This window comes from Heteronotia binoei, chromosome 3, assembly GCF_032191835.1.
Source record: "Heteronotia binoei isolate CCM8104 ecotype False Entrance Well chromosome 3, APGP_CSIRO_Hbin_v1, whole genome shotgun sequence".
Classification (NCBI taxonomy): Eukaryota; Metazoa; Chordata; class Lepidosauria; order Squamata; family Gekkonidae; genus Heteronotia; species Heteronotia binoei.
Window position 1 is genome coordinate 75404884 of NC_083225.1, and position 26621 is coordinate 75431504.

The 26621-nt window shown below is 41.9% G+C and overlaps 1 protein-coding gene across 1 annotated transcript; it reads left to right on the plus strand.

Moving 5' to 3' along the window:
• The first annotated feature begins 34 nt into the window (after positions 1-34).
• ZFX (zinc finger protein X-linked) lies at positions 35-26085 on the plus strand. Its single transcript, XM_060234087.1, has 8 exons — positions 35-770; positions 4066-4154; positions 6103-6672; positions 11898-12047; positions 14524-14667; positions 14753-14887; positions 16594-16734; positions 22389-26085. The coding sequence occupies exons 2-8, from the start codon at positions 4094-4096 to the stop codon at positions 23573-23575; spliced, it is 2388 nt and encodes a 795-aa protein (XP_060090070.1). The 5' UTR covers positions 35-770; positions 4066-4093; the 3' UTR covers positions 23576-26085.
• Positions 26086-26621: the final 536 nt, after the last annotated feature.

The window sequence follows — 26621 nt, forward strand, 5'->3', positions numbered from 1 at the left end:
TTTAGTTTATGTCCTTCTTCACGGCAAACGTCTTTCATAAGAACAAACGATTGCTGACGACCAAGGAAATATGCTGATCCATTAGTTTGCGGGCAAGGGGAGTAAAATTTTAATTAAAATATGCTTTTCAAAGTTAATACTTTATTGAACATTTTCATGAGCAAAACCATCTTAATGCCTCTAGTTTTCATTTTAAATAAAACTGGAACGATTTAAGTTCCGCGTTTGAGGGGGGGGAATAAAAATTCGGGAGGCGGGAGGTGCCCAAAGGAGCGCCTGTGGGGAAGCCACCCCAACATGCCGGGAATTTTCCAGGCCTAAGCAACTCTCCGCTCACCGGCGCCGAGTTGAACAAGTCTGAGCCCGAAGCGGAATTTTACGGCCGAGCTGGAACGGAGGCGGCGGCGGCGGCGGCAGGAGCGGCAGCTGCAGCGGGAGGGGCTGGCAGGGACCCACCGCCCTTCCTCTTCAGACTCCCGTCCCCGGCCCGGTTCGCTCTCCGCCCGGCGGGTTTGTGGCCTGAGGAGCAGGCGGCTCCAGCAACAGCAGCACCGGTATCTTCCTTCCGCATTTCCCTGGGTCTCTCTCGGGCAAGTGACGTGACGTACTGACGGCGGCCCGGCCCGGAGAGCTTGGCCGCTTCCACTCAGCTCGGAGCTCGGCCCCTCCCTCCCCTCCGCTCCCGCCCGCCCCGCCGCAGCGACACTACCACCGAGCTCGGCCCAGCTACGCGAAGAGAGGCCGCCCAGAGCCCGTCGCCGCCCCGTCCGGTAAGCAGCGCGGGACAGGCCCGAGCTAGGCCTTCACCCCCACGCAGAACCAGGCCTCGGCGCCCGCCACGATACAGGCCCTGAGAAGGCCGCAGCTAGGCCGCGCCAGGGTTGCGTCCTGCAGGAGTGGGCCGTAGGGCCGTGTTGGAAGGCCTGGGCGCTTATTGCTCAGCTTTGAGGACGGGGCAAGGTGGAGCGCTAATATGAGGTGCACGGGCGATAGAGACCGGGACCAGGTTGAGGGGGTGAAGGAGCTAGGCCTGCGTCGGAACGAAAAAGTCTGGGAGGAGGAGACAAGATGGCGGCGGTAAGAGAGGCTGGGGGAGGTTGCCGGCCGCCATCTTGAATTAATCGCTTCTGGCCCGAGACAGTCCCCATAGCGGGCAGGGCGGTGACGGCGCCAGTAGGGGAGGCTCGCCCCTCCCCTTCTTTCCTGTTCTGTGCCCAGTTGTCCTGCTTGGCTCCTCCTGGGCTCGATGCACGACAGTCCATCATGTATTTTCTTCATTGCTGGCGCTGTAGCGTGCACAGCGGCTGAGAGACACTTTCTGACCTCCTTAACTCTCATCATGCCTTCCGGTCCTGAGCTGTTAATGATGGCTCGACTCCGCAGGGCAGGAGCTATTCACATCCGAACCCAGATATCCATACGTATCGTATGGTGGCAGGTTGAATCATGTGCCAATTTGTCAAGATGACTCTTAACGGTGAAGCATAAATAGTACTCCATGACGAGTTTTCTGTTGGTGATATTGGGGGAGGGGACGGGGTGGCCAGTTGCTTCCATAAAGATTTAGGTAATTGGTTAATGTACTGAAAGGGCATTGGCCGTTTTACAGGGCAGAGCTTGCACATCACTAAAACTTGAGTTCAGAATCGCTTACGATAGGGTTAATTCATTTCCCCAGATTTAGTAAACACAATTCTGAAGAAAAAATAACTTTCTCCAGGTAATCCACAGTGGAGCCCCTAGGAACTTTATGCACAGATGTCAGTCAGTGTATCCTGAGGTATGCAGCCAGATACTGTTAACTGTCTCCTTTTGTATTTCTTATTGTCATAAACAGGTTATGTATATTTGAAACCCCATACTGAAAACACGAGCTTTCCTGTTCAGTCTCATTCGGTTCCCCTCCTGACAAGTTCAAATCTGTCCCCAAAGGATTTTTGTTCACATGAGTCTCATGATATTTTGCGTAGCCTCTTTTGGTGGCCAAAAGGGGTCATTCCTTCCTCTTCTGCCAATGAAAAACCTGGTAGCATTCAGCCAAATTGTGTAGGGAGGTGAGGGGTTGTATAGATAATAGGAGCACCAACATCCAAAACTTATTTGAATAACATACTTTTCTGTTTTCTGCTGGTACATATGTCCCATCCATCTCAGTCCCACCCAGGCCTGGAGTCCAGTCCAGTAATTTTGTGGAATAAAATATTTCAGCATACTACGGCAGCAAATATTTCAGCTTGTTTATTATTTTCTTTCTTGCTTAAAAGACATGGGGAAATGCACAGCTATTCATGGGAAAGTATCCTGAATATTTTGGCATTTCTGAATTCAACAACAACACCAGAATATAAACGGTAGAATCAGTGAGGAAATGGAGAGCAAAAGTTATAGTTTAATTTGCCTTTTATTGTTTGGCAACTTTGTTCACAAATGAGGGTTATCATTTTGAGGCCATCACAATTGCTGCTTGCCCATAAGTGGTGCCCTTTCGTTCTTTTTCTGCCTTTGTAGCAAGCGCACCAGAGAACTCTACTTTTGATGTTTATGGTTCTTTGGTTCCTTAATTTTCTATTATTCTTGCAGCTGCCACTTTTTACTTGTCTACCTCAAAACAAACAAAATCCCTCTTTTTATCTTTTTTTCCTGCTTGCCTGACCTGTTCAGCTCACAACTTAGTTGTGGAAGCTTCTGAAGCCACAGCAAGGATCTATCAAAGGATGGAGATGATTTTTTTAAAGCCATAAAGCAGGTAGGCCCTGCTGACTCTCTTGGTGTGTACAGTGGTAGAGGTCCCATTCCAAACCTGGCTTCTACATGGTGCTGACAGTTTTTTGGTGACAGAAGAGCAATTCAGAGTGTCAACAGGCAGTGTGGAGAATGGATAGAAAGCCACTGGGTCCCTAAGCCTCCAGGGTAGGTTAGGAGGACTCCTTGACTCAGTCTCTTCTTTCCTCACAAATCATGTAATGCAGACATATCACTGGGAGGTAAAAGGTGGCTGAATAATTTTTTGTTGCAAGAGCAACGGCCCAAGGGGATATGGAGGAGCTTAAAGGACAAAGGCATGTTCCATGGTCATTATTTTCAGATCATGCACTACACTTCTCTGACTCTCCAACAGTCAGCTCTGATAGCACCTTGCTACACAAGCAGCCATGGCCTCCTTGCACCCAACAAATGTAGCATGGAACCAGAGTGGGCAGCTACTTCCTCTCAGTCACTTAGGGATCATAGGTGTTGATGACCAACCTCAATGGTTAGTAGAGCACCAGACAGAGGATGGTGATCCTATGGATGAAGAACTCTTTCCCCCAAAACAGAATACAAGTTTTTTTCCCTCAGACAGTTCCCTCTCCTCTGCTTCTGGTAATGCTTTGAGAAGGTTGAAGCATATGGTATTAAATGAGAAAACTCCATAAGAAGAGATACTAAAGGATTCATAGGCATTGTAATGTAGTCTTTGAGAAACATACCCTGCCTTATAGCATATATCACCAAAGTGGTTTTAAAAACCAAACTGGAAAGATATGTTTGTTGTTGAGTTCCTGCAGTAGAGTATAACACTATTTGGAACCTACATTACAAACAAATGAAAAAACAGTTTATTGTTAACAGGTAGCTGAAAGCCTGTGAGCCCCTAAGGAGGGAAATGCTAGGACAGAAGTGTCCTGCCATTGTACCACTTTGTTCATCTTACTGGCTATAAAAAACACAAAGGAGATTTGAATGCATTGCTTGCCCATCACCTCTTGAGTTGACAGAGGGGGAGAGATTTGGGGCTTTAGTTTAGTTTTGGTTTTAAACTGAAAATGTAAATGTTTTTAACTATTTTTGTAAGCTGCCTTGAGCCAGGAGGAAAGGTAGGAAATATATGTTTAAATAAATAAACTACTTTGCAACCCAGAGGAAAAAATCAAACCCTGAGGAGTTATGTTGTTCCTCAATAGTATGCTCTTTTTTTCTTTCAAAGATTTTGAACTTTGACAAATCACTGAATTAAATATAGAGGTTGCACTTAGATATAGAATACTGATAATTAGTTGATAGCTATCTTTGTTAATTTTACAGACTTTGTGACTGATGAAAGTTAAAGACCATGGATGAAGATGGGCTTGAACTACAGCCACATGATCCACATGCATTTTTTGATCCAACTGGTATGTTAAGAAATATCATATAACATAATTACTGACAGGCTATGTATCTTCATTATAGGACATTTTTAATTTAGAAAGGTAAATACAACCTGTTTTACAAGTTACATTCTGTCACAAGAAGAAATACCTTGAGGTTAAAAATATGCTGCCATCATCTATAAATCACAGTATTCTTTCCCCATAGTGTTATAGCAGTTTAACATATTTCTGTGTTAAAACAATACACAGCTTTAGATACAAAACTTCCATCCAAGATACATGCTTTTCTGCAGGAAATGACATAATATTGGGGGAAACCATGAGAGTGGAAACTCTGGATTACCAGATTTAGGTATAAATCCAGCAATTGTCAGTTTCTCTAAAACAGCTCACTTTAGGTTACCCATTTCATTTCTTTATTTTAGTCAATTTGTATTCCACCCTTTCTCAGGAATGGGCTCAGGGCAGATAACATAATAAAATAACAATTTAAAATATACTGTTAAAAAGCACAATATAATAAACTGTAGACAAGTTATAAACAAATTATGGATGGTGACTGAAGGTCTATAATTGTAATTAAGAATAGACAATGGAAATGCACTAGATATCACAGCAAAGAGGCCAGTTGATGCAGTAGGACACCTGCTGCCTCAACCAAAGACCCAGCGGAATAGCTCCATTTTACAGGCCTTACAAAAAGTAATTCAGTAGGGAGCTGATTCCACCAGGCCGGGGTCAAGGATGAAAAGGCCCTGGCCCTGGTTGAGGCAAGTCAGAGGTCCTTGGGGCCAGTGACGGTCAGTAGACATTGTGGACTAGATCTTAATGATCTTCAGTGCACATGTGGGAAGAGGCGGTCCTGTAGATATGTTGGTCCGAGGCCACAAGAGGCTTTAAATCGTCTGGGACTCAACTGGCAGCTGGTGCAGTTGATGGAATGCTGGCTGGATGTGTGCCTGGCTAGGCACTGGTATCAACAACCGAGCTGCTTCTAAGGCCAAGGTCAAATAACCCAGGGTGGAGACTGGGTGACCATCCATCAACTGATAGACCTGGGTGTCATCTGCATATTGGTAACAGCCCAGCCCAAAACCTCGGGCAATCTGGGCAAGGAGGTGCATAGAGATGTTAAACATCATTGGTGAGAGAATAGCTCTCTGGGGCACATTGCATTCAGGTGGGTGCTGCAGGCAGGTCTGTTTGCCAAGCGCCATCCTTTGTCCCTAATCACAGAGAAAGGAGGAAAAGGCAAGCAAACCCCCTGAACTCCAATGTCAGCAAGGCAGTGGGTCATTAGATCATAGTTAACCATGTCAAACACTGCTGATAGATCTAAAAGAAGCAGCAGCGCCGACCTGCCTTGATCCAGATGCCTTCTTAGGTCATCCGTGAAGGCGACCAAGACAGCCTCTGTCCCATGACCAGGGCGGAAGCCAGATTGGAAGGGATCAAGGATAGATGTATCCTCCAGGAAGACTCGAAACTGCTCCATCACCACTTTCTCAGTTACTTTGCCCAGAAATGGAAGATCCAAGACTGGACGGTAATTGGCTAGGATCATTGGATTCAAAGATTGTTTCTTTAAAAGCAGGCAAACCACTGCCTCTTTGAGCTTTCCTGTCCCTCTTTACCCCTTACAAAGCAACTGATTTTCTTCTGTCAGTTTTAGGACCTATAAATCCTCCTAACTTTTCCCCACACAAAATATTGGTTGTGGATTAATAATAATTGAAACATGAGCTAGCAAGATGGCAATATAATTTATAGCCATTCTGAGTGCATCACATGAGATCTAAATACTTGCATTGGTTAGAGGGGGGGGAAGCAGTGGTATCAAAGTTTTAATGTTTTGCAGTGTGTTAAACAAAGTAAAGCTGTCTCTGTAGTGATAAATAAATGTCAAGGATTTTTGTGAAATTTGAGGCTATGCTGATACAGTAATTTTAGTTATTTGCATGTATTTCAGGTGCTGATGGAACACATCTGAATGGAGATGAAATTGTAGTAGAAATACAGGAAACTGTATATGTGTCAGATGTGGAGGATTCTGACATAACCGTTCATAACTTTGTCCCTGATGATCCAGATTCTGTAGTTATCCAGGATGTCGTTGAGGATGTTGTTATTGAAGATGTTCACTGTCCGGATATCATGGAAGATACAGATGTATCTCAAACTGTTATTATACCTGAACCAGTGCTGGACACTGATGTCACTGAAGAAGTGTCTTTAGCACACTGCACTGTTCCTGATGAAGTTTTATCCTCTGAGATTGCAGCAACAGCAATGTCAGTACCAGAGCATGTACTTACAAGTGAGTCAGTGCACATACCTGAAGTTGGACATATGGAACATGTAGTTCATGATCATAATAATGTGGTAGAAGCAGAAATTGTTGCAGATTCTCTGGAAGAGGATGTAGTTTCAGAAGTATTAGTGGCAGACTGTGCCTCTGAAGCAGTAATTGATGCCAGTGGGATACCTATGGGACATGATGATGACAAGGGCAACTGTGAAGATTATCTAATGATTTCCTGTAAGTCTCTGGGTAAAATATTTTTAAAACAAGTTTTATTTACAAATGACTTAATCCAAACTTCCTTAACTTATTCTGTTTTACAGCTTGATCCTATGCTTAGAAATAAGTAGCTCTGAGTTCAGTAGGGTCTGCTCCCAATAAAGTGTGTATATTGGATTGGAGCTTTTTGGGGGGGATTATGGATTGGAACTCTGCAGCCTATTCCTGTGCATATTTATTTGTAAGTAAATTCCACTGCGTTCAGTGGGGCTCACTTCCCAGTAAATCTGCTTAAAATTGCATTCTTTTGAGGTTTTGGTTATGCTAAATGACCAGTTGATATAATTTCTGTCAGAGAAGGAGTGGGATGGATTCAAGTTGGCAACTTTCACAGTGCTTAGGAAACATCACATATTATTATGGTTGATGAAGGTTTCAGTTCCTCACATGATGGATTTGATTGAAATCAAATAGATTGAAATCACAATTTGATTTCAGTCACTAGTCAGTAAAACGGCATTTAAATCATGATTTTCTGAATAGAGCAGGGGTGGCCAACAGTAGCTCTCCAGATGTTTTTTGCCTACAACTCCCATTAGCCCCAGCCATTGGTGATGCTGGCTGGGGCTGATGGGAGTTGTAGGCAAAAAACATCTGGAGAGTTACCGTTGGCCACCCCTGGAATAGAGGCTTTTTCTTGCTTATTGTTTTAACCTTAATAGTTATAACCCATATGAAAGGTTCATTTTTAGAATAATAACCTTTCACATTAGTTTTACAGTTATATCAGAAAATTTGGTTGTTTGGTTATTTATCATTTGAAATAGATAGTTACCTAAACAAAGACATCCCCCCAACGTTATGTGGAAAGAAGATTATAGACTTATGGTACCCGGTGGTGGCATATCTAACTGAACAAGTTATTTTACCAAAAAATGTACTGTATCATAATCTGATCTACTTCTAGATGACTTTGTAAATAGCTATTTGAGTTAGTTTGAATGTTGTTACAGGAACCATTTATACACGCTATTTTTGAAATAAATAATTTTTTAAAAAAAATAATTCATCTCACAATGTTTTCATAATTTTCTCCAGTATAATAGGTTAATCACTCATATTTGGACAATTAATCTTCTGTTTCTATCAGAAGGATAAAATCATTAATTAATTTACTTATAATCATATTTATTTATTAAACTAATATTATTTATTTATTTGATTTTTAGTTGCCACTCACCCGAAGGGTTTTGTGACAATTTACAGCATTAAAACCAATAAGGAAAAAAACAACAAAAAAGCAAATATAAAATATTAACATTAAAATATGTAGCTGTCACCATGCCGCTGTTAAAATAGCCCGAATGTGGTTACCCTCCAAAGGCCGACCTAAAGAATTCAACTTTGCATCCCCTACAGAAACTAAAGTCTGACAGGTTATGGATGTCATCTGAGAGTGCATTCCATAGGGTAGGGGCCACAACAATTAATTCATTAATTCAATTTATAGCCCACCCTTTCCCAAATGGGCTCTGAGTGGGCAACAACAGTCAATAATACAAGGTTAAAATCAGATACATATAATAAAATGATATACAATCTAAAAGCAATACAATAGTCTAAAAACAAACTCCAATTCTGAGAAGGCTCTTCTCCTGGTGACACAAAACTGAGCCACCGTGGGGCCAGGCACCTGCAAGAGGCCCCTAGACAATGACCAAAGGCAAAAGGTTGTAACAGGAAAGGCAGTCCTGTAGGTATGAGGGTCCCAGACTGTTTTGTTATACCGCCAGCATGGTGTAATGATTAAGTGTGGACTCTAATCTGGAGAACCTTGTTTGATTACCCACTTCTTCACATGAGCCTGCTCGGTGACCTTGGACAGTTCCCCCAGAACTCTCAGGGGAAGAGAAGGATATTGTAAGCCACTTTGAGACTCACGAAGGTAGAGAAAACCAGGAATAAAAACCATTTTTTATTATTTAACTAAATATTTAACTAATATTTAACTAATATTTAACTAATATTTAACTAAACAATATTTAACTAAAACAATTATTTAACTATGGTATATGTATTCTTGTATTTGCTTAAACATTGATGAGGCAATGCTCACAAAGATCTCAAGATTTCTGGAGTATTATGCTCAAAAAGTTTTGTTGTACTGCTTGCCATTCCCTCTTCACAATTACCATCTCCTCGTCTAGATCTATTCCACACCATTGAACTTCTTGAAACTTATCTTTTAGGAGACAAGGGGTTGATTGTATGTACATAGATTTGCACATAGAATTGAAGTCTCCTTCTCAACTCTTATTTATTTTAAAACATTTTTGCTGTAAAGAAAAGGCATATTATCTCTTAGACACAAGTTCACATTTTGAGAACTGCAAAAGCAAGCATCTTCTAGAAAGAAGAATTACCAAAAGTAATCTTACAGAAACCTCTGGGAAATTTTTTTTAAAACTTCACATGAATATCCAGTCTCATACTACATAATTAAAAATTAATCCATACTTCATGATGAAAACCCTTTGAGGTGTAATGTAACTTAAATACAAAACCATTTAAGTAGTTTTTGCTCAAAAAGCATTTTTATAAAAAGATTGATTTTTTTCTTAAATCATTGATTTTTATTCACTCTGATCCAGCCACAGGACTTATAGTGGACTCCAGGAAGCAAGAGGAGAAGGATTGGGTGGGTAAGAGGAGCAGGGAAAGGGTATTTATTCACTGATGGCAGAAGTACATAAAAACATTTATTATGTTATCATTGTGATTAATATTTTGTGTATCTGTGTTAAAAACAAATTTTAGTTTGAAAAATACATTCCTAAAGTTATTAAGATCATGTGGACTGCTGTAGTTTGTTTCTCATTTTGATACCAAAGTGTGTGATTGGATGTGCCATCAGAGAAGGGGTTATGATGGGGTTCCGTGAACTGAAATAGCAGCACTTTGTTGTGAGCTGACCATTATGTCATCATGATTTGGCAATAATATGCTGGTTTACACTGCTAAGAGCTGAATTGGCTGTATGAGCAGTATCATTAAAGTAAAATAATATGCTGGCAACAGTTAACATTGCCAGAAATGTTACAGCAGTAGCACCCAAAACTACCTAAAGGTGCAAAAAATATATGGATGGAATCATTAAGATGTGCCTTCAGAGAATTCCTGCACCAACATCAATCCTGTGTCAGCACAACACTATACACTTAGTATTTAGAACTAGTGTTTTATAACAGGATTGCAGTTGACAAGTAGCATAGGACAGAAACATTCTAAAGTAGAGCTTTGGATTCATTAAGAGAAGAACACTGCACATGACAAAGCTGTACAGTGAAGTGTGATGCTAGTCATTTATTTCCTTTTAGTAATATGTAGATTTTTCCATATATGGATTCTCATATAGTAATATTTCTAAAATTTTTCTTCACTCTAAATTTTTCTTGTTTTGTAACAAAATGCATATTCTGTATAATTTGATGTGACAGTGCACACTAGAGTTTATATTCAGTGAATCTTTCCCTATTCATATTTTTATTTTAAGGTTCCCAAACTAGTTCTACAAGTTTCTGAGCCAAGAAGTTAGTGCTTCATTTGGAGTATCAAAGATTTCAGGTTTTCACGGCTGGTAGCATCATTAGCGTTTGTAGAATCTTTCGGGATCAAGTGCCGTGTTCTACTGGAGAAAGTTTTCCTACCAGACGTTTCGTTCTCAGCTGCGGAGAACATCCTCAGTGGCGTTGCAGCCGGAGCAGGCGCTCAGACCTTCTTGGCTGCTGTGCATTGAGTGGGGCCAGGGCTGCTGGAGAGCTGCTATTTCTAGGCTGGAGGGGGTGTGATGAAAGGGCAATTGGTTTGTGGATGTGCCCATTGTTTGGTGGGGCTTCCTGGAAGGGTAGTGATAAGGAAACTGGCTGTTGAATGTGACCATTGTTCCATGTTAATTGCTGGGAGGGTTGGAAGGGGTTTGAAGATAAGGAAGATGGTTGTTGACTGTGCTGATTGTTCTGTGGAATTTGCTGGTTGTTCTGAGACTTTCTGCAATTTATAGTCTGTAGGGTGTTTTGCAGAGCTGGGTACCAAGATTGGTGGATGAAAATGCCTTCTTCCTTTCTGTTAAAATTGTGCTGGTGTTTGTAAATCTCAATAGCTTCTCTGTTCAGGCGGGTATGATAATGTGAGACCGTAGAAAGGACTTCAGTTCTTTCAAAGTGGATGATGTGGTCTCCTTCTTGAAGTGCATGTTCAGCTACAGCTGATTTTTCTGGCTGAAACAAGCGACAGTGTCTCTTGTGTTCGGTGAGACGGGTGTTGATACTGCGTTGGGTAGTGCCAATGTAGACTGCACCACAGGAGCAGGGTATTTTGTAGACTCCTTCCAGGAAGCCCCACCAAACAATGGGCACATCCACAAACCAATTGCCCTTTCATCACACCCCCTCCAGCCTAGAAATAGCAGCTCTCCAGCAGCCCTGGCCCCACTCAATGCACAGCAGCCAAGAAGGTCTGAGTGCCTGCTCCGGCTGCAACGCCACTGAGGATGTTCTCCGCAGCTGAGAACGAAACGCCTGGTAGGAAAACTTTCTCCAGTAGAACACGGCACTTGATCCCGAAAGATTCTACAAACCCTAATCATTTGGAGTAGTTTAATCCAGCCAATAACTTACTTTGCAGGGGAATACAAAATCTCCCCTTTTTAAATTATTCATGAGTATATAATGAAGCATATATATTTGTTGACACTTCAGTTAAAACTTAGTTTCAGATTATGTGTGGCAATGCACTTACACTATAATACAGGTAAAATCTAGTGTTGGTGGAATTGGGATTGGAATGGAGGCTGATGAGGCAAATGCAGAGCTTGCCTAATATGGAATACTACTTCAACTGCTGTGGCAGCAACCGAGGTGTTTGCCACTGCAGATGCAACTCTAGATCAGGTTGGGCTGTGCCTGTATTTTGCACTTTCCTTGCCTATTATATGAGGCAACAAAAATTGTTTGCTTTTCTTGAATTACTTGATTTTTTTAAAAAACCCTCTTTATTATGCCTTGTTTGGACAGTTTCTAATATGAAGTGTCTTCCATTGTTAGATATACTTAATTTTATTGTAACTTTCAATATTTCAATGATTAAAATTATTCATTTTTAATATTTTAAAGGTTAAAATGTTAAATTTCAGTTCTAATGCACTCTGTTTATGGTGAGTTTACTGTTTGTGTTTTTTATTGTAGTGGATGATGCTGTCAAGACAGAAAATGACAGTTCTGGGGAAATAACTATAAAAGCTGAGTCAGAAAGTGATCCTTGTAAAATGGATGGTATTTGTCCAGAAGTCATCAAAGTCTACATTTTCAAAGCTGATCCTGGAGAAGATGATTTGGGTAAGGGAGTTCTATTTTTAGAAATAAAAAATTAAAAGTCTTAGCATTGGCAAAAGGAAGTCCTTAGGCCAGGTATGTCAGACATTCAGCCTGTAGGCTGGATCCAGCCCCCACAGAGCTCAAATCAGGCCCACATGCAACTTCCTTTTCCACCATAGCCTGCTTTCCCCCAGCTCCTTCAGTGGCTCTTTGCTTCTTGCCTCTCCCTGTCCCCACACAAACATACACAGCTCCCTAAGTAGCTACTTCATGTGGGAGAGATACAAAGACAGAAATCCTGCCCCCCCTTTCTCACACACACAGACACACAGAGCTTTGCTTCCTTCTCTGGGGCTTCTCCTCTTTTGGAGAGGAAGGGAATGGGAGGAAAGAGAGAGAGAACAAAGAGAGAGAATGGCAGCTTTTAGACCAACGATGTTTTATTCCAGGTATAAGCTTTTGTGTGCAAACACACTTATTCAGAGAGAGGAAGAGTGGGTGGGTGGTTTCTTCTGACAAGTATAGTTTACTTTGGGGAAACTATTTTAGCTTATTTTGAAAGGTTTTTTTAAAAAAAGGATTAGATTTCTCTGTTTCCATCTGGATTTTATTTTATTTCAAAAAGACCCTTATTAGGAATTAGAACACTTGGATTGGTCCTTATATCATGGAGAGTGGAGTGATTTCAGAAGCCAAGTGACAATAGCACATATTGGTAATAAGACAAGAAAGCTAGCTCTCAGTTCAGTTCTGGAGGATGCAGTGTCATGAGCTGCATTATCAATTAAAATTCAGTAGTCTCTCTAATCTCCTCTTGAAATTCCTTTGTAAGAGCAGCACTACTTTTAGTTTAGCAACTCAATGTTGTTTCTAATGTCAGCCTTCTGTCTCTTCTTTGCATCCTCCTGGATGAAACTAAGACCTTGGTTTCCTGTCTTGTTTCAGTGCTGGTATCTCCACACCTACTACCCCTCTGAATATCACACCTAACCCAATCAAGCCTGCTGTTGTCATTCACCTGCTTATCACTATTTGGCATCTAAAATCATCTTTATAAAGCTTATATCTCTAATACCTTGTGTTACGTTTTATGGCGTGCAGGACCCAGCCTAGCAAAGTGATACTTATTTCAGAACTCGCCCTTGTAACAAATGAGTTTACCTCTGCCTTAGGTCAGTTATGACTCTCCATTGTCCCATGGCCGTTGACTTTCTTTGCTTGCAAAACCTGTTGGCAAGATGGGTTAGAGCAGGGGTCCCCAACCCCAGTCCGTGGACTGGTACCACGGGCCGTGAGTTGTATAATTATTTTATTGTATACTACAATGTAGTAATAATAAAAAGACAATGACATTGGATTTATATCCTGCCCTCCACTCCAAATTTCAGGGTCTCAGAGCAGCTTACAATCTCCTTTACCTTCCTCTCCCACAACAGACACCCTGTGAGGTGGATGGGACTGAGAGAGCTCTCCCCAGAAGCTGCCCCTTGAAGGACAACTCTGCGAGAGCTATGGCTGACCCAAGGCCATTCCAGCAGCTGCAAGTGGAGGAGTGGGAAATCAAACCCGGTTCTCCTAGATAAGAGTCCACACACTTAACCACCACACCAAACCAATAGAAATAAAGAGCACAATTGTATAAACCCAAAACCATCCCCCCACCCTCGGTCAATGGAAAAATTGTCTTCCACAAAGACCGGTCCAAAAAGGTTGGGGGGCGCTAGGTTAGAGCATTAATTCCCAATGTGGCACCTGCCTATACCTTTCTAGGTGCCTGCCAAGAGTTTTTAGAAAGTGGGTGGGGCCAGGTGGAGCTTTTATTCAGCAAGGCTTCTGATTGTCAAAGTGATATTTGATTGGCTATGCAAATTTTGCTTTAGTAGTACCTCCCACCACACCACAAACATTCCAGGCCGGATCTAGGGGGGGGGGGCAGAGGGGAGTGTTTGCCCTGGGTGCTGATGGAGGGGGGGCGCCAAATTGGGTATGGAGTCCATTGTATTCTATGGGACCATAAGATAGAATGGCCCATAAGGGGGCACCATTTTTTAATTTTGTCCCCCCCCCCCCCTTAAAATCATGTAGATGCGGTCCTGCAAACTTTGTAACTGAAGGTAAGCTATGGCTGTCTTTTTATAGCTGGCTTCATCTCCTGCGGCAGCCATTTTTTGGTTGTACCCACCACGCTGTGTCAGAATTCCAAGGTGCCTGCAAGCTCAACAAGTTTAGGGATCCCTGGTTTAGAGTATGTGGTTAATGTACTGGCACACTATCTCTCATGTTCTTTTCAAAGAAGCTGTCTAAGATACTAAATTATTGGCCTTTCATATTGTCATTTGGTTTGCCTCAAATTCTTTCAAATATCCTGTAGGGAACAACATGGATTCAAAGTGTTAGTGTAGATTCTTGTGTTGTTTATTATAGCTAAAATATAAATTAGTAGAAACATGCTCACCCAAAATACTTTGCCTAACTTTTTTTTTTTAAATATACTTAGGAGGCACAGTAGACATTATGGAAAGTGAATCTGAAAATGACCATGGGGAGACATTAATTAATCAAAATAGCAGTGTTCGAATTCCAAGGGAAAAAATGGTTTATATGACAGTAAATGATTCTCAGCACGAAGATGAAGATTTAAGTAAGTATGTAGCCTTTATTTTCAGGTAAAGGTTTGTTTATATGGAGGTAATATTTGAATTACATATAGTTTTCTCTTCTCTTAGATGTTGCAGAAATTGCTGATGAGGTCTATATGGAAGTCATTGTAGGAGAGGAGGATGCTGCAGCTGTTCATGAGCAGCAAATTGATGACAGTGAAATTAAAAGCTTTATGCCGATTGCCTGGGCAGCAGCCTATGGTAGGTCATAAATCCAGATTTAGCCTAAGATTCCAGTTGATAGTAAAATGATTTATACAGGATCAGTAAAGTAATATGTTACTGGTGCATTCTGAAGATTGAAGAACACTGGCATCTGTGATCCAGAATAGATTTGCTTTTAAAATAATTATTAAAACAAGTCTGCTAGTTTTTTCTTTTATTCTGTAATGTTTAAGAAAGTGTTGGTAATTGCTTCCATCTGAAAATTGCAACTTGAGGATTTTTGGCATGTGAGAATATCTTTTGGGAGAAATTAATGGAGTATTTTCTTGGGCGGAGTGTGCTCAAGATTTTCTGCTGCAATTTGTATATAAAATACATTAAAGTCTGCATTCCACAAAAAAATGTTAACAGTATTATTATTGCAGTTTAAAATAGAACAAGAAATAAAATTAAGATGGTTGTATAAGCCTAAACCATAGGCATTCTCAGGTGCACTTATAGTATTGAAGGAGAAAACAAGGGGTCTGGCTCACAAAGACAGCTGCCATGGAATCTTCTTAACACTATTCCTGCAAGGCTGTTTCTATTTTTTTAAAAGTAGATGAATGATGACAAGGGTAGTCGCTATTCTCAAAAAAGAAATTCTATCAGGAATTATGCTGCTGTAATTTTTGGCACTCAGGCAGTATATTTTATTGAGAAGTTTAAGGAATAATAATTTTTTTAAAAAGCATCATTATTCCTGTCATTATGGCATTTCACCACTCAGGACCTCTATCTTAGACCATCTCCTCTGGTATGTCCTTGAAGAGCTTTACGCTCTGCTGAGAACAATCCGCTAGTGATCCCTTGCCCTAAAATATCTAGCTTTTCTTGACCACTGCCAGGGCCTTCAGAGCCCTGGCTCCTACCAGTGGAACCCTCTGCCATACATCATGCAGTTCCACAGGGCAGAGATGTTCTGTCAGGCTCTATATTGTTGTTAACCACCTTGAGCTCTGTGAATTCAGAGAAGGGCAGTATACAAATCAAAATTGTAAATAAATAGATTAGCTTATTGTGCACTTTCAGATCGCAACCAGTACTTTTTTCTTCCTTCTCATAGGATGGCAACACTTTTCAGTGTTGTCTAATCACACCAGAGGAAGTGGCTTCCCTGCCACTGTGGGGCGGGCAGTATGTGTGACTCTTTCTGGCATGTAGGTTGATTGTATCGGTCTTTGGTACCCAGTAGTCGTCTTTCTTCCCAGGGTGTGGCATTTGGCTGGGAAGGACTGGTTTCTCAACCCAGTTCATATAATTATGATATTCTCATGTATTCAGTGGCGACATTGGACATGGATTTTGGATCACATCATACAGAAGTGGCTACCCTGCACATTGGGTTCTAATCCCAATGTGTGCAAACAAGGAGCTATAAAGAGACTATTTTATGATGTTTCACTGTGCCACTCTGAACTACTGATCACTAATTTACGGTAGCATGATCAAATCCATGGGTCTTGTATGTGTGTAGCAAACAGTTCGCTATCTGGAGCCACCTCCATAGGTTGGGGTTTCATGTGATTGCTGTGTGGTTACTATTCATCTCAGTTACACCTCATCAGTGGCAGGCTGAGTATTAAAAGGCATTTGCCGTTTCAGTGCTTAATTCTGTATCTTAAAATGTAATTAGCATGTCAATTCAGAGTTTTGAATATTCTAAAGGATGCAGATGTTATATAATTTTAAATTATTATTAGGTAATAACACTGATGCAGTTGAAAACCGGAATGGTACAGCAAGTGCCCTCTTGCACATAGATGAATCTCCTGGTCTTGGGAGATTAGCAAAACAAAAACCAAAGAAAAGGCGGAGGCTGGAACCTAGACAATACCAAACAGGTAAATACTCATTCAGTCATCTAATTGCTTGTCAAAACAAAATGATTGAAAATTCATTTTCTCACTGTGGATTAAAAAAAGAGAAAGCATAGTTGTTTTGATGCATTCATATTGTTGTTTTGCTGCATTTAACCTGTATTACTCTCAAAAACTATGCTTTGCCATCATATTTTGATATAATTCTGAATGAGAAGATCTTGGCTTTTGAAGGTCAGTATTAACAGGAAACAATTGTTTGTAAACTCTTCTAATAGTAGGAGTGAAGAATAAGGAATCATTTTTGAGTATGTAAATATTCTTGGTACAGGCTGGAGTAGTTTAATATACTATTCTGAATACAGTGTTCCAAAGATGTTTTTGTCATTTTTTAAATGTGTAATGAAAATTGTTTGAGGAAAAAGTTTATAATTTTAGAAGCATTTTTAATTATTTGAATATTTTGAATTATCAGGTAATAAACAGCCCAATCCTGACTTCTGTGATGGCCAGCCGTGGTGTAACTAAGGCGCCGCTTGTCAACACCCTAAGGGTTTTGGCACGCTCAGGCGTGGGGGTGAGAGAGAGAAGCAGCGTAGGTCGCTGCATGTCAGGCCGTCACCATGGCAACTCCAGGCAAGGTAGACGCAGCAGGAGGGGAGAGCCAGCCCAGGCCCCCCAGACTGGTCAGTGCTGGTGCAGCTGCCATAGTAGATGACAATCGGGGGTGGGAAGAGGCAGCCCCGGAGAGGCTGATCGCCTTTCCCAACCTGCCCCTTGACAGAGAACTGAGCCAAACATGGGCAGATGGTCAAAGGCAAAGGAGAGAAGTCCCACCAACATGGGGAGGGGACGGGCTGGGTGCGTGAGCGCGAGAGAGAGAAGCCTGGCTCACTGCTGAGGTGGGGGGGGAGGGAAGGGGAAGTGCAGAGCTGCAGGATTGGCCATTCCCGCAGCTGTGCACACCCACTATCAGAGATTTGTGCCAATGACAAGCAGGCGAGGGGAGTCATGTGCCCTCCCCGCAAGCCATAAACAAACAGGGAAAACATAGTGCAGGAGTCTGCAATCAGGGAAACCAGGCAAAATGTGTGTATTGGAATGAGCAGAGTCTCAGCATGCCACCAAGTCCCGCAGGGAAGCCCTCCCCAGCATGGAGACAGAGTCTCACCCTGACACCCCTCGCTGCTTGTGGGGAACCCCTTCCCCAGTGGCAGCAGGACACAGAGTGCCCATTGCATCATTTTCCACCCCCCGCACTCCTCTGCTCCGTGCCATGGGATGAGGGAGGGAAAGACCCTCAGGCTCCCCTGTCCACTCTCTCGCGAAGGTGGCTCATATATTCGCCTCTCCCCAGGTAACATGCAAGCCCGCCCTCCAAGGCATTCCCTCGGGGAGCCCACGGACAGAAAGGGGAGGGGCACAGGGAAAACGCAGCAGACACCAAGGTAGAGAGACAAACTAGGGCACAGCTCAGACTTTATTGTGCTGGAACCAAGTGCAGTGGTATCCTATAACTTGGTACAACTTGGACAGTCTTTCAGGGGGTGGGGCTCCACTCAGAGCAGCAGGCAGGAGCAGCTGACCGAACGGGGGAGGGGGGTTGGAGCGCCACACACGGAAGCCTCTGTGTTGAATTCTCACCTGCAAGACAGAGATCAAGAGCACCTGAAGGGGTGGCAGCTGGAGCAGGAGGCTGTGTTTCAGCCAGGGACTCTCTTAAAGGGATAGTCTCTAACCCACCTCCCCACAGGCATTTGAGGCAGAGGACAGACCAAGGGAAGTGGCTGGCAATGGCACGGAGGGGCCAGCAGCCACCCCTGCCTGAGACCACTGCCTGGTCCAAGTGCCGGAGACGCTGTCACACCAACCAGCCTTGAGCGAGGGGCGGAGGAGGAAATTGAGGGTGCCCAGTCGCACTTACCCAGCCATGGGCGACTGTCCTCGCATGCTGAGTCTCCGGAGGCCGGGTACCTGTTGAGACCTGGAAATGAGAGCCATTAGCCCCAGGGGAGAGACCTCGCTTTCCTCCACGCAAGTCAAAGAGCTCCCCCTATACTGTCTAAGCGCCCTTGCTGTGCAATGTCCACCACCAAAGTGCCCCAGCCCTCTAAGTCCATGCGTCAGGGAGCTCCCCAGCAGAGTCCCATGCTGTGTGCCCTACCCTACCTAAAGAGTTGTGCAGTCCAGGACAGAAGGCTTTGTAGGAGGGGGTGCTGTGATTGGGTGCTGCAGAGGGGGCTCGTCCCACCAAGGATGTGCAGGGATTGGTGTGCCATTTAGTAGGCTCCCAAAGGGGTTTTGAGGCTGCGCCAGAAGTGGCAGCAAACTTTGTTTTCGGGATCCATGTGTCTCTCTGGGATATGCCTGCATTCTCGTGGTTGTAATTTTGCATCTCTTGTAGGGGGTGTTCCCCAGCTGAAAGATTTTAGGGAGCCGACTAATGGTGGCCATGCCCCTGGGGTGGCCCCCTTGTACGCCAGAGTAGCGGCGTGCACCCCAGTTCTGCTGCTGGCTGGGCATGGCGCTGCTCCACAAACAGCCACAGGCGGGCGTACACTGAGGTGCCTGGAGAATGGCGCATTTCTGCTACCGTAGCGGTTAGTTTGCTCCCAAAGCACTTTCAGCCCACCCCCCTAGCAATGTGCTGCAAATTACTTATAATCCTCAGAATGCAATTCAGTTATTTTGAAGCAGTGTTGATTCCCATGGCTTTCTGTACAGAAATGCAAAAGTAATTGGACACACAATGCCAAGGGAAGTAAAGCTGCTCTTAGCATAGAGCACCAAGGTGGTGAAAAAAGGCAGGAAAAAATGCCGCTAAGTTATCCTGCAAAACTGTACTCATGCCACATGCAGACAGATTTTAGCAATAGAAATGTTAATAGTTCAGGGAAATGCCACACGTTTCCATCATATTAAAATATAGAAATATTTTTTCCCTCACCCCATCGAAAAATGAAATTCCCAGTAAGAAAATGAATATAGATGCTTAGCCAGCATTATAGTCAGGAAACAAGAGGAGTAACTGTGTATGTCAGCATGCTTTTTCTAACAAAAAAGTTTATAAATGATCTTGATAGGACTACAGTGTGTGTGTGTGTTGTTATTTTTTTGCTGGGAAAATGGCACTTTTTTTGTATTGTAATGGAAGGATTTGGAGACTTGAAAAGAGACTTGAAAAGTGCTGAAATTATACAAGTCCCCAAAATCTTGCTGGCTGTGTGGAGCAGAAACATATTCTCATAACACTGACCTTTTTATTGTCCAGAAGCCATGTTATTAGATGCATAACTTTTATATGCATAAAGTTATATAAGATACAAGTAATAATATGTAGCTGCAACTACAGCCCCACTCACACTAACATGTACTGTTCTAGTTTGTTCTTGTTTCCCCATTATAAACTAGTGTCATCATCAAGAGTGTAGTGCCATTTCCGCCATCACACTTTGACCAAGGGTAGCAAAGGAAAGAGTGGGAGAGGCATCTATGGAACCATTTTTCTTTCACAGCTACAGGCCCTGACTGACTGCACATAGTGAGAAAAGGATACATCTGTACATTGTGCTCATATTGCCAGCACAGGCTTGTTATAGGTGTGGTTGCTACTAGAGGAATGAACACTGCTTTCCTGTCAGCTCCAGGCGTTGTGCAACACACATGATGCTCGCTTGGAAGGAGGCGGTTGTTGGAATAGCACTGCCCTTTGCTGACATAGCTTTTATGGTTAAAGCATTTCATCAGACTTTTTATTTGGTGTATATTTTATGCATGTACTGGCTTGCTTCCTATATTAGCTATTCTTGCACTGCAAGTTAACATAATTCCCTTCTTAAGGTTTCTGCTTAGACTATAAGAATAGTTAATATTACTTTAGATTATCTTTCATTTTTATTTTCTTGCATTTCTGATAATTTGCTCTCTTATCTGAGACTTGTACAAAGCAAAAGAATACATCATTCTGCTGCAGACATCTTTCATTTTACAATTAAAATATTAGAAATTCCTGCACTGGTGGCCATGTTGCATTATTTGAAATATGCATTTGGAAACTGTTACCAAAAATATATGAAAATGAGTAATTCCTTTAAAAGATTGCTTTGAGAGACTGTGGTGTGACTACTAATATGTCATGGTGTTGTTTTCTACATGTATAACTTTATCTAGTTAACCGTTGATACTACTGAAGTGCTATAGTGCTGAATGTTTTTGATTTTATAGAAATAAAGCTGCCATACTATTGCAGTGATTATAACATAACTCAGGGGTCCCCAACCCCTGGGCTGTGGCCTGTTCGCAACTGGGCCGCCATTCCCTGTACTCCGCCCCCACTTGCCCTGTGCAGCACCACAAAGCGGCGCTGTGCTCCGTCCCTAGCGCAGGAGGCACCACGGCCTGCCACCTCCCCTCTCTTTCCCAGCGCCGTGCTGTGTTCCGCACCCCTCCCCCGTGAGCAGAGGAGCCAGGAGGCTTGGAGACAGCCCTTCCTGCTTTGGCAGGGCCCCAGCTGATTCAGTTGTTTGAAGAGCAGGCTGGAGGAGGAAGAGTTTCGCCCCCTCCCTCACTTCTGGAAGTGAGGGGGTGGAGAAGCCTCCTTCAGTGCTATTCAAATAACTTTGTATCAGCCTGGTCAGAGGGGTGATGAGGCTTGACTCTACCACTTTGGCAGGGCCCCGGCTGATTCAGTTATTTGAATACCACTGAAGGAGGCTTCTTCCCACTCCCCCACTTCCAGAAGTGAGGGAGGGGGTGAAATTCTTCCTCCTCCAGCCTGCTCGTCAAACAACTGAATCAGCCGGGGCCCTGCCAAAGTGGGTAGGGCTGTCTCCAAGCCTCCTGGCTCCTCTGCAAATAGGGGAGGGGAAGGAGTGGGCTAGGGTTGCCAATCCCCAGGTGGGGGCAGGGGATCCCATGGATTGGAGGCCCTCCCCCCGCTTCAGGGTCACCAGAAAGTGGGGGGAGGGAAGGGAAATGTCTGCTGGGAACTCTGTTATTCCTTGTGGAGACTTATTCCCATAGGTAATAATGGAGAATTGATCTGCGGGTATCTGGGGCTCTGGAGGGGCTGTTTTTTTGAGGTGAAGGCACTGAATTTTCAGCATAGTATTCAGTACCTCTTCCCAAAATACCCCCCGAGTTTCAAAAAGATTGGACCAGGGGGTCCAATTCTATGAGCCCCAAAAGAAGGTGTCCCTATCCTTCATTATTTCCTATGGAAGGAAGGCATTTAAAAGGCGTGCAGTCCCTTTTTTTGTGTGATGGTCAGAACCCCCTTTGGAGTTCAATTATGCTTGTCACACCCTTGCTCCTGGCTCCACCCCCAATGTCTCCTGGCTCCACCCCCAAAGTCCCCAGATATTTCTTGAATTGGACTTGGCAACCCTAGGGCAGGCCATGGCGGCAGCAGTGACAGCAAAACCGGTCCCTGGTGCCAAAAAGGTTGGGTACCACTGACATAACTGATTCAGCATTGGAAGGGCATAAATGTTAACAGTATTTAATTTTTACTGATTTCAGTGTGTTTCAGCGTTCTTTTAATTTTCCCACAGAAAAGAATGGGATTTTGCTGAGCATAACTTGGACTTTCCCATGGCTTGTAGCACACAAATTAGAATACATCTGTTGAATTTCTTTGGTGCCATGTTCATGATTCTCTGTTTGCTTTTATTCTGCAGCAATAATAATTGGGCCTGATGGTCATCCTTTGACAGTCTATCCCTGTATGATTTGTGGGAAGAAGTTTAAATCCAGAGGCTTCTTGAAAAGGCACATGAAAAATCACCCCGAGCACCTTCTTGCCAAGAAAAAATACCGATGCACTGACTGTGATTACACTACAAATAAAAAGTTAAGTTTGCATAACCATCTGGAGAGCCACAAGCTTACCAACAAAACTGAGAAGTTAATTGAATGTGATGAATGTGGGAAAAGTTTCTCTCATGCAGGAGCTTTGTTTACTCACAAAATAATGCACAGGGACAAGGCGGCGAATAAAATGTACAAGTGCAAATTTTGTGAATATGAGACAGCAGAGCAGGGATTACTGAATCGTCATCTTCTGGCTGTACACAGCAAAAACTTTCCTCATATCTGTGTGGAATGTGGCAAAGGATTTCGGCATCCATCAGAACTCAAGAAACACATGCGAATCCACACTGGTGAAAAACCCTACCAGTGCCAGTACTGCGAGTACAGGTCTGCTGACTCTTCCAACTTGAAAACTCATGTAAAGACAAGGCACAGTAAGGAAATGCCTTTCAAATGTGACATTTGTTTTCAGATATTTTCAGATACCAAAGAGCTGCAACAGCACATCATTATGCATCAAGAAAGCAAAACGCACCAATGTCTGCACTGTGACCACAAAAGCTCAAACTCAAGTGACTTAAAACGGCACATAATTTCCGTTCACACAAAAGAGTACCCCCATAAGTGCGACATGTGTGACAAAGGCTTTCATAGGCCATCAGAACTGAAAAAACATGTTGCTGTGCACAAAGGCAAAAAATTGCACCAGTGCAGACATTGTGACTTTAAAATTGCAGATCCGTTTGTGCTAAGCCGCCATATTCTCTCAGTTCACACAAAAGATCTTCCGTTCAGGTGCAAGAGATGTAAGAAGGGTTTCAAGCTACAAATAGAACTCAAAAAACACATGAAAACACACAGTGGTAGAAAAGTTTATCAGTGTGAGTACTGTGAGTATAGCACTACAGATGCCTCAGGTTTCAAGCGGCATGTGATTTCCATTCATACAAAAGACTACCCCCACCGTTGTGAGTTCTGTAAGAAAGGTTTCCGAAGACCTTCAGAGAAGAACCAACATATTATGAGGCACCATAAAGATGTTGGCTTGCCATGAGGACTCCTCTAGATGTTATACATTTGGGGATGGTGTGTGTAAAATGTTGCTCTCTAGACAGTCATATTTTAAAGAGGATCACACAAACACAATACTGTGCATTTGATTTTAGTGCTGTATACAGATAAGATTATTGCTTCTAGTTGACTTTTATACATTTTGTTCATTAGTGTGTTTTGAATTCTCTTCTGTTTGTTTAATAAACAAGGAAGGATGGCAACAATAAAGTTGCATTGAATAAAGTAAACCCTGTCTCATACTGAATTTTTCAACCATATTCTCTGAAATATTTACCTTACTGACATTGTTCATAGTGGCAATACTAATTCAGTTTTGTCATGAGTTAAAAAGATTTTTAATTTGCTCTTAATAAAGATGTCATAGATGTGCATAAAATAATCTGGGAGAAATTAATGTCAAAAGACAGCATTGTATCATAGGACCCATTTAACAATCTCATTTAAAGAACTTGTGACATGCTAATATTCATTTGAGTAGTTATGCACCATAACAGTACCACTTTCCATTATTTGAGGTTATTTTAAGTAGCATTTAATATTTCCACAATGAGTAAGGAATTTGTTGCTGTGAGCATTCTCCTTCAATAGGTGTGAATGTTAAAGGAAAACTTGAGGCACTACTCTAAGTATTAATTGTATGCTTCTCTGTCTTTGGTTCTGTATTAAAAGTGTATTTGCATTTTGAAACTTGTAACTGACTCATTGTAGATAGACATTTGTTACAGTTGTCGACAAGGATTGATTGCCCTATTGACTGTGGCTAACTTTATCCCAAATTAAATACATTTTTTACAAGATTCTATGAAATATTTTGAAATATTTGGTAAATTGGTTTTTAAACTATTCACCAACAGCCTTGGACGATTTTTAATTATATGCTATTTAGAAGGAGAACATCAGATCGGTAAGTAAAGAATAGAAGCAGATGTGTTTTTATGAAGCCTTTGTTTTCCTGCAGCTTTTCTTATGTTACCACTATTACTTTTTTAGGAATACAGAATGTTTCTTAACAGAATAATTTGTAAGGAGTGAGCAGTTCTTCAAACCTCTAATTTATTAAGCATGTACCCAGTTCTTCTTGCTATCAGTTATACATTTCTGGATGTTTCAGTTACCACTCGAGCTGTTGTCTGAAAGCTATTGAGGTAAAGCTGCAGCAGTCTGTTTCATGGCATGCAAGTAGTCCAGAAATATACAAAGTTCAAAAGTTTGACTTCCAAAGCACATTTAGTGGATTTCATCCTTCATATGGTGTTTTATATATTTGCATTTTTATCTCTGCTTTGGTGCACTGGTGTAGTATAATGGAAGTGAGCTGCAAGATCCAAAAGTGCAGTTTTCATACCATCGCTTCCTCGCTTTTCATATGAGAAACATCATTCCCCCAATAAATCAGTTGTCATGTCCTGTGCTACCAGGCCAGGTGATACAGTCTGTCCGTTCCTTCTAATATGCCAGTATTTTCAAGCTGGTTAATTAGAAAAATAGAATGAGTAGTTCAGATAGCCACATGTAAACCTAACATGAATGTCTAAATTTGTGCAAAGTGAAAGCTTTCTCTGCTATGCCATATTTATGTGAAACAGTTTCTAAGCTTTCAGCATGTATGGTGCATGTTCATAAAACTGCAAAAGTTGGAGAAATCTGAGATACATCATGCTCAAGACCTTTGATCCAGCAGTAGCCATGTGCAATGGAGCATGGAGCATTGCTTGATATTGTAGTAAATTAAGCAGCTCTTGTGGAGTTATATAGAGCCCTTCAAACATATGGTATTGTGGTGACTGTGGCTGGATTGAGGCCTTAAAAGCTTGCTTCTTCAAGTACTTGCACTCACTGATGCAGAAGTTCTCAAGATCCAGCCATCAGCTGATGAAATATGTGTGCCTCTTGTTTTCAGTGAAATTTTGTCCAAATTTCCAAACGTCATCTGCTCTCAAATAACTTGAAATCTATTAAAATCTTTTACTTCTCCTGAAATCCCCAGATTCTTGCTCAAAAGTATTACCTATTTTGGAAAATTATCTTCTTGAGTAATCATTAAAATTAAGAACACAAAACCTTGACAACTTCCGTTCCCTTCAATATTGCCTGCAATCATAAACATTGTTTTGGAGCATAATTTTTGAAACTTAACAAAAAACTTAAAAGTTTAGTCCAGTGGATTTTGTACAATGTGTCTGTATAAAGAGCAAATAAAAAGTGTAGTTACTGTTAATGTACTGACATATGTTACAGGCTATTTTTAATTAGCCAGTGCGATAAAATTGATGTTTCAGTTCCATGTTTTAAATGGTACTTTAAAAAAAAGAACATAATATAAATAATTGTTCTGTTAAAATGTCTATTAAATGCTATGTCCAACCCTCTGTACACTTTGTAAAAATGAAAAAGAAAACAAATTCCATAAGACTCATGTATAGGGATGTGTGACATTGTAATGTGTACTTGATAATGTGAAAAATAAAAATCAGACTATTTTCCTGTTAATGAATATTTATTTGATTCCAGCTACTGTTTTACATATCTGTGCTGAAAAGTTATTATTTTCAGCAATAGTATATTCCATTTTCAGTATATGTGCTGTCAAAGTGAGCATTTTCAGCAATAGTTGTTAGTCTAATAGCAACATATTTTCCTGGATTAACAGAAATAACAGACTGAAAGTAACATTCTGTAGAGAATTATGTACTGTTTAAAGATAATTGACACCCTACAAACAAATCGTGATAGGATTCCGTCATTTCTTTTTCCCATGGGTGATGACAGTGTTTTTTATTTTTTTCAGCAGGAATGCAGTTCCAGCTGGCTTGGTGTCAGGACGTATGGCATAATAGGCAAATGAATTCCTGCAGGGCTTTTCAACAAAAGAAAGCCCTGGGTGATGAATTGTATTTTATGATACTGTAGAAGTTTACATGAATCTAAGAATGAGCTATGGCAGGGATGTTGGACTCATTTGTTATGAGGGCCGGATCTGACCAAATTAGACCTTGTTGGGCTGGGCCATGTGTCATAAAATGTAA

What these genes read in the sequence shown, in the direction of transcription:
- ZFX (XM_060234087.1), top strand. Translation starts at nt 4,094, where the DNA reads ATGGATGAAGATGGGCTTGAACTACAGCCACATGATCCACATGCATTT. An exon ending in AGATTATCTAATGATTTCCT is followed by an intron (nt 6,673 to 11,897) that starts GTAAGTCTCTGG and finishes TTTTTATTGTAG; the next exon opens with TGGATGATGCTGTCAAGACA. An exon ending in TCCTGGAGAAGATGATTTGG is followed by an intron (nt 12,048 to 14,523) that starts GTAAGGGAGTTC and finishes AAATATACTTAG; the next exon opens with GAGGCACAGTAGACATTATG.